Consider the following 7,987-nt stretch of genomic DNA (forward strand, 5'->3'; position numbering starts at 1 on the left):
TTTTATTTAATTTATTTGCTGTAAAAATTTATTTAGGAAGATTGATAATTTAATATTTTGATTGTAAATTAATTAATTTCTATTTTAAAATTAAGTAATTAATCAATCCAAATTAGTTTAGGAAAAGACTTTCTATGTTGGCTGAATTTGACCTATTTATTTTCTCAGTAACATTCATATCATTATTCATACAGAAAATTACTTATAAGATAAAATTTTTTTTGTTTTCTTAGAACATCTAGAACTCTATTAGAGAATTAGTATTTTAGTTTGACTTATCAATAGGACATTCCATAATCTATTATAGTATCTTCGATATATTAAGGTTTTCAAATTGATTAGGGGTTAAAATGACCATTAAAATCTGAGTTTAATTTCGATCCGAACTAATATAATACGGATTTATGAACAAATCGATCTAAACTCGTATCACAAACTATATATAGTGGGAGTGGGGAACAATTTTAAAATAGTCAAAAGTAATTTCGCTTTCGTATAAAAATTCGTTATTCGACTTTTCTAAATTACAATATGTTTGGATTATGCCAAAAGGTTGCAACATCCAAAGAGCAAATTGATTCTTTACGTGATCGAATTTAGAGCCACATCTTTTGTCCAAAGGAAAAAAGAATATAGACCCCCATCCAATAAGATTTATTAATCTTTTACTTCTTTTTGAAAAATGTTTACACCAGTCCAAATATATTCTTTCTGTAAAGCCAAAGAACCTTCATTTCATCAAGTTCAAAGCATTCCCTTGAATTGATTCCATTTTTTGTTTCTTTTTCAATTTTAATTTATTTTTTGGGAATTGTTCCTTTTTTCAAGTAATCTCTTTCTCTCACTTTCTTTCTGTGCTTAACACGTTATGTTTATATATATTCTCTCCTAACTTTCATATCTTTGCATGTATAAAAGGTTAGGAGGCTTGAAGGTATACGCACACCTTCGAAGCAAGTCATTCTAAAAGAAGAAGCAAAAGAGAAATAAGGAAATGTCTCAAAAACCTCATCATGACGCAGAGGAAGATCACATAATAAAACCTGTAAGTTTTCCTTTGGATTCGGTTATATATATTTTAACTCGTGCATTTCTACGTTAGTGTAATAGTTCGCATTTATTATACAGGGTTATTTCCTAATTAAATAAATACAAAATGGGCTTTCATAAAAAATAAATAAATAAAAAGAAAAAGGAAAAAAATTAGAAAATGGTCTATTTCCAATTTCTTCAGTTTAGCGCCTCATTTTTAATTTTAGTTTCAATTTAGTACCTGAACATTTACAATTGTTTTCTACTTAATTCCTGAATTTCAGGTCATTTATTTAAAATTTTTTTTTTCAATATTAACATTTTTATAGTTGATCCTTATAATATGCAGTTAACCTCTTTTTTTTTTTTTTTGTTGGGTGGCCTTTTTTTGGTTTTTTCATTTCTTTTTAAGTGTCTTAGTTTATATTCTTTTAAGTTAATTAAATACTGTTGGATCTTACTCAAATTACATAGTGCGACGTTGGTTTTGACTAAAATTTTCATTATTTTATGTGACCAGATTGAAACAGTGAAATTGAGAATTTTAATTGAAAAAAGTTGAAATTTTAGGACCTAAAAATTAAAACTAAAATTAAAATTAAGATGTTCAATTGAAAAAATTGAAAATGGAGGGCAAATTGAGAGTAAAATAAAGAGCCCGAGTAATTAACACTAGTAACTTTTAGGAGTTGGTGTGATCGGAAAATATTTTTTTCTGTAATTCCATATATTCATTTTAATATATTTACTTATGAATACTTTTCTTATTAAGTAATTACTACAGGAAGAAGGACTTACGATTTTTAAACCGCGAGCACTTAGTATTGTCTGGGGTGAAGATACCCGCTATTGGATCTTACCTGACCGCACGTAAGGAAGAATCCTATTTAATTATATTGGGTTATTATACATGTAGAATTTTGATATAGTGGAAGCATATTTTCTTATTTTATGGCAGAAATTTATTAATATATTAGGTGTTGATTGTTGTTACATGTTAAATTAAATTTTTAGTTTTAAATTATTAATTAAAGTGGTATCTTTACTATTTGCAATATAGTTTTTTTTTTTTTTTTTTTTTTGGTTTTTTTTGGTCAGAAGCAATATTCCTTAAGTGACCAGGACCTTATACATATGTGTAGATCATTGATTTGAAACGTACCACCATCTTATGGATGTGAATAGGAAATTATGAAATAAAGATATTAATACCACCAGCTAATTTGATATTCGTATTTCACGAAATCCTTTACATAAAATTTTTTGCTGATTTTTATTAATTAACTGAAAAAATTACCCAAAACGCAGAAAGGTATGTATAAGTTTCATTTCATCATTTTTTAACATGATGCTTTTCCTTACAAAAATAATATCGTTCTTGACGTACTTTCTCAAATTTCCTTCCTGTAGTACATCTCATTTCCTCTAATTGGTATTATACCTATATTCTAACATTGGTATTTGGTAGTTTCATTTTGTTTTAAAAATAATTCTCTTGATGATATGATATTGATGGCTTCATACGTGTTGTAATATTGATTATAAATTATCTATTCAATCAGTCAAATTATTTGATAGTTAGTCTGTTAATAAAAAGACAGAATATTGGAATGATGCAATATTATTAAGTCAACAATATTTTATTATAATTTATGCTTAAATTCAGTCATTAATATTAGTTGCATCTACCATAGTCTTGTTGGCTTTCGCTAATATACCAAAGTACACGTTTTAAAACTAAAAGTTTTTTCAACTACGAATTTTAGTTATCATCATTTATTTTCCGTTTGAGTTAGTAATTTATTTTTATTTTTATTTTCAAGTTTCATTTTTTAACATGTCATAATTTGTATTTTGTTTATTGTTTTTTTAATTACAACTTTGGAGAGGGAAGATTTTCACATACGTAAACGTTTGAACCCTGAACTTGCTAGTGTATTTTCAATGACTATATTATTGGCCATATGCTGAATGTAGTTTTCACTACTAATAATCTTGCTTTTCTAATTTTTCTTTTCAATCTTAAATTGTTTTTTATTAATAGATTTTAAATGTTGCTTAACTATATATATATATATATATTCAAATGGAGCCAACTGTTTTTTATTGATAGATTTTAAATGTTGCTTAACTCTATATATATATATATATATATTCAAATGGAGTGAACGGATTTAAGTTAAATAAACTATTTTTTAGCAAAGTGCAAATTAGTCACGATAAAGCATAAATGACAAATCTATTTTGACTAATTTGCAATATATTCTAACAAATGAGATTCTAATGTGATTAGGATTATATGTAGAGTCAATTTTGAGATAGTAATTATTATTTTCTTCCTTAAGAAAATAGAAAATTAGCGTTAGGGTTGACAACTTTACATTTATTTAGGAGCACGACTGGCCCTGCAGAGCTGAAACAAGTTTGTTGGCTTGAGGTAAACGGTAAGACGAAACAAGGAGAACCTCCAGCTGCTGGAAATTATGAAGTTGGTTTCAAAATAGCACTTAAGGACGATGCATTTGGATGGTCTAACTGCCATGTTTTACTGGTGGCCAAGGTTGGGAAAAGAGGAAAGTACGCATGGAGAAAGGTACCACTGAATAAGGACGAACAACAAGCTAATGGTGGCAGTTTGCAAAAAAATATTCGACTCGAGATTAAACCAAGTGATGAGGATAGGCAGATCTATTTTGGTATGTATGAAGTATGGAGTGCAAGATGGAAGGGAGGTTTGTTGATTTATGAGGCACGTATAAAAAGGCTGTAAGCTATAAACAGTTAAATAGGCAATGAACTTATAGAGTTCAACCTATATACATATATATATATATATATACAAGAACTTATAGAGTTCAACCTATATACATATATATATATATATATATATATAACTTTTGCTTGTTTGTGTGTGTATTTGTATGTTTACAATACAAATGTCTGCAAGCATCTAAATACTGAGGACTACCCTGAAATATCATTAGTGAGAACGATTTAAATTAAGATTGCTAAATTCTTTAGCATATATATTTATGTACGTCAGAAATAATAAAATAAAATATATGAATATTCTATTTGATTTTCATGTATGTGCATAAGCATGGCACGCGCATTCATGTCATGTTATCTTATGTTGGCGAATCTGGTTGAAGAAAAAGGTCTAGTACTTCTGGAGTACTTACCTACTTAGAACATTTTCAATAGAGATGTAAATTATGAGAATGTGCATTGACACATAAGCAAAATAGACAGTTTTTGAAAGAAAAAGCCCTTCAATGTAATGTTTATTTTAAATGTCAAAATGATGCCATCTCGACAATGTCAAGTTACATGTCTATTTTAGAAGCTATGTCAATATCCTTTATTTTTCATAATTTCTATTTCAGAGGCTTTGCCAAACATTCTTTATTTTCCATAAAAGCCAAATTTTCCATCAAAGGTTATTTTTTAATGGAAAGGAAAATAATTGATACTATGAAAATACTTGAAAATGATAAATCAAGTAAAAAAGTTGTTTTGAGAAAACCGGAGTGTCAAACCCAAGAAAATAATTTATTATTAACTCTAATTAATTATAATATTAAAATGAACACCAAAATTGATTTTTTAGCAAACCATTATTAACTCTAATTAAATTATAATATTAAAATGAACACCAAAATTGATTTTTTAGCAAACCAGTAAAACAAAAATTAAATTAAAGAAAGCAATAGAATTAAATTTCAGGCTTTAGGAAATCCAATTTCAAGTGAATTAAGAACTATGATAACGAACTAGGAACTCTGGATGTTACCAATAGTAAATCCAGTTTACAAAAAATTTTGCAAGAATAACATGATGTAAATATTTGACCATTTCAACGAAGTTTAATCATAATAATATTAAAATTTGATTTTTCAAATAACTGAATATAAAGAAACTAGGAGATTAGTAGATTTTCATACTAAAAACAAAAACCCAAATTAAGACCTAAAGTCCTGCAATAAGATAATTAAGTTAACATGGCACATTTACTAGCAAGGGTGCTGCAAGCATGCAAACTATCCATTAAACAACAAAATAATCTACATTTTCCTACAAATATAAAGTTTAATTCATGCATGAAAAAGGTTGATCATGAAGCATTAAAAACTAGCTAGCTTGTTGAATTATTTAAAGAATACCAATATTTAAAAATATCAAAATAATAAATCTTCATAACTAGCACTAAATTCATAACCTTGACTCTAAACTTAGTTCATTATAGTTGAAGTAAACATCATCAATAATTCAAAAACAAGTTTGATTCAAGAAAACAAAAGAAAAATAATTAAAAAACCAAATTTATGGCCACAAGTATGAAGCTTCAGTGGTACCGAGTCTTCCAATGTCTTAAATCACAAAAAGCATGCCTTCAAGAGCCAAAGAACATAAGAGATCTTCTCCAAGCAAAGGGAGTGTCACTTCACCAACATCAGTTACTTCTTCAAATCTTGGGAAATTCACTTAAAGTTCTCTCCCTCTTTAATGCATGTGTATGTGCCATATATGGTAAGCGGTATGTGGGGGTATTCCCCATCCAAAACATGCAAGCTTTTATAAAGTTTTCATTCTCATTGCCCATACAAGGTTTACTCACTCTGTTAGGTCATTTAGGTTTTCTCAAACTCCAAGGTCACCAATAATAAAAATATATGTTATGTTAAATAGAGACTTGCAATAATAGCTTAAAGGGTAAAATTTCGGCCGTTATAGGGACCAAAGGACCAATTTAGGAATTTTGGAAAGGAAGCTATGGTAAAGGTTAATGGGAACCCATGCGTGGTGCAAATTTATTTTTGCTAAGTACTCAATAATTTCTAATTCCCACATGTGCTTGAAATTGTTCTTAAAATCTACACCCTTGGATAGCAATCTTTCAATCTTGGCTTTTGATTTTGATCATTGAATCTCAAAGATACTTGATGATTTCGACAAATAATATGATGCGACATGGATAAATTATGTCCCTTAACTTGGTCAATGGTAAGGATAAATTAAAATCTTCAAGCTTTTTGGAACTTTTCTTTTCTAAATTCTAAACTTCAAACAACAATATAATGTCACTCATATTTTGGAATTCCAAAATAATGTTCAATTTGGAATCATGAGATCATGAGGATTCATATGATATCCACCTCCATTGTAAAATTCTCCATGAAATTTCTATGGAATTTTTAGATATTCTTCTTGAAATCTCTAAGACTTTTTTGTTAAAGAATAATGGCATTGTTAGCCATGAACAAAAGCAAACATGAGACTTGGGAGCCTTGGTCGAGGGGTTGCTTTCTAAGCTTGTTTTTTTGTATTTTGTTTGGATTTTGTTCAAGCCAAATTTTGTGTAATCTAGGTTAGTTAATTTGATGCACAAAGATTTTAGCTAAATTAAGGTTTAAGGAAACCTAAGCACCTTGATGACAAGGAAACACCTTAGTGACTAGGACGATGACTTGGACAGCTGCTTGTTGACATGGAGCTTAACCATTCAGCCTCCCCCTCCTCCAATACATATGAAGACATGTGGTATCATGCATGAGAACTACTTTAATATGAAGTACTCAATAAGGCAACATTTATCGACACCTTATGAAGCATGTGATGAAGTTACCTTTACACATGTTGTTACTTCACCATGAAGAACTTGAAAAATATTGGTGCATAGGTTCGGCTATGGTGTGTTTTCGCACCACTTTTGTAAGCTATATATATGTATGTACAAACATTACAAAAAATAAGTGATTTTGTTTTTTGGAAAATACCTTAGTTTTCCATTTGAAAACAAGAGAAACACAAAATCGACTTTGCTGAAAATATTTTCAGCAGCTTATTCTAACCAAGCCAAGCACAACACTTCCAAAAATCAATTTCCAACAATTTGAAGAACTTGTTCTCTTTAGATTAACCTTGCCCTAATCTTATGCTTTTTTGAAATCTTCCTAATGCTTAATCTACTTGAGATCAATATTGGTTTCCACCATTTTTCAACCAGAGGAATTCAAATTTGGTGTTAGAATGACCAAATTCATTCTCTTTCTCATAAATTTAGAAAACCAAACAATTAGTGATTTTTGGTAACAATCAAGTATAAATTATAAAATAATAAGTTAATATTTGATGTCTAACAAATACCTTTAATTTAAGATTTGCTAGTCCCTAGCAAAGAAAGGGAAAGGAAATAAACATTTAAAACACTTAAAAAATACAATGTAGTACCTTAATGGGTTATCTTAAGGATTGCATAATATATTAATTCAAAAGTAGTTTTCGAGTATTCATGCAACTCAACGTCTTATCTTCCAGTCAACACATATATTACTTATAAAGTGTGTATTGAGATTAATATTTATCATCTAATGTCATGCACTTGAATAAATCTAGACTAGTTAGAGAAAAAAATAAGTATGAAGTTAATATGCTTGATATAATCAATAACTCTCCACTAATATAGAATAATAATCACCTTGAATTGGTAGGCCATTATTAAGCTTATAATCAAAAGGCCAATCGGTAAAAGACTTTAAAAAAAATGATAGGAAAATAAATAACAAGCAAGAAAACTTAAATCAAATCTCAATGAATACATGACTAAAAAGAAGATTATGTTTTTACTTTGAACCTATCTTCCTCTTTCCTTCCTTTATACATTTCAATAGCTTATAACACCTTTTATTTCCAAAATGATAATATTCTACTACTTTCAATGGAACATAATCCTTTGAATAAGGAAAAAAAAATAAAAAATTCAAAATCTATTATTTTGTAGATCATCATTTATTGGACATTGACTTGTCATCACCATTACGATTTTTGTTTTTGCTTTATTTTCTTTTCTTTTTTCTTTTGTTTTTAATGCTTTTATTTATTCAATTTTTTTTTTTGGTTTCTTTTCGTTAGAAATGCCTTTCTTTTTCTGGCATTTTTATATTTTTCTTTTTAT

General features: G+C 28.3%; 1 protein-coding gene and 1 long non-coding RNA gene across 2 annotated transcripts; one reads left to right on the top strand and one right to left on the bottom strand.

Annotated features, from left to right (window-relative positions):
• Positions 1–907: 907 nt before the first annotated feature.
• On the top strand, positions 908–4,115 carry LOC107425692 (protein PHLOEM PROTEIN 2-LIKE A9-like). Its single transcript, XM_016035708.4, has 3 exons — positions 908–1,045; positions 1,817–1,902; positions 3,424–4,115. Exons 1-3 carry the CDS (start codon positions 995–997, stop codon positions 3,800–3,802), a joined length of 516 nt encoding a protein of 171 aa, XP_015891194.3. The 5' UTR covers positions 908–994; the 3' UTR covers positions 3,803–4,115.
• Positions 3,747–6,310, bottom strand: LOC132800350 (uncharacterized). Its single transcript, XR_009635387.1, has 2 exons — positions 3,893–6,310; positions 3,747–3,844 (listed from the first exon to the last, which is right to left on the bottom strand). It is a non-coding gene; the product is annotated as an uncharacterized LOC132800350 (long non-coding RNA).
• Positions 6,311–7,987: the final 1,677 nt, after the last annotated feature.

The sequence above is a fragment of the Ziziphus jujuba genome, chromosome 1 (assembly GCF_031755915.1).
Source record: "Ziziphus jujuba cultivar Dongzao chromosome 1, ASM3175591v1".
In the NCBI taxonomy this organism is placed as follows: Eukaryota; Viridiplantae; Streptophyta; class Magnoliopsida; order Rosales; family Rhamnaceae; genus Ziziphus; species Ziziphus jujuba.

Excerpts from the sequence above, each read along its gene's own strand:
- LOC107425692 (XM_016035708.4), top strand. The coding sequence starts at position 995 with ATGTCTCAAAAACCTCATCATGACGCAGAGGAAGATCACATAATAAAA. Across the intron at positions 1,046-1,816 it reads AAGATCACATAATAAAACCT|GAAGAAGGACTTACGATTTT; the intron begins GTAAGTTTTCCT and ends TAATTACTACAG. Across the intron at positions 1,903-3,423 it reads TGGATCTTACCTGACCGCAC|GAGCACGACTGGCCCTGCAG; the intron begins GTAAGGAAGAAT and ends ACATTTATTTAG.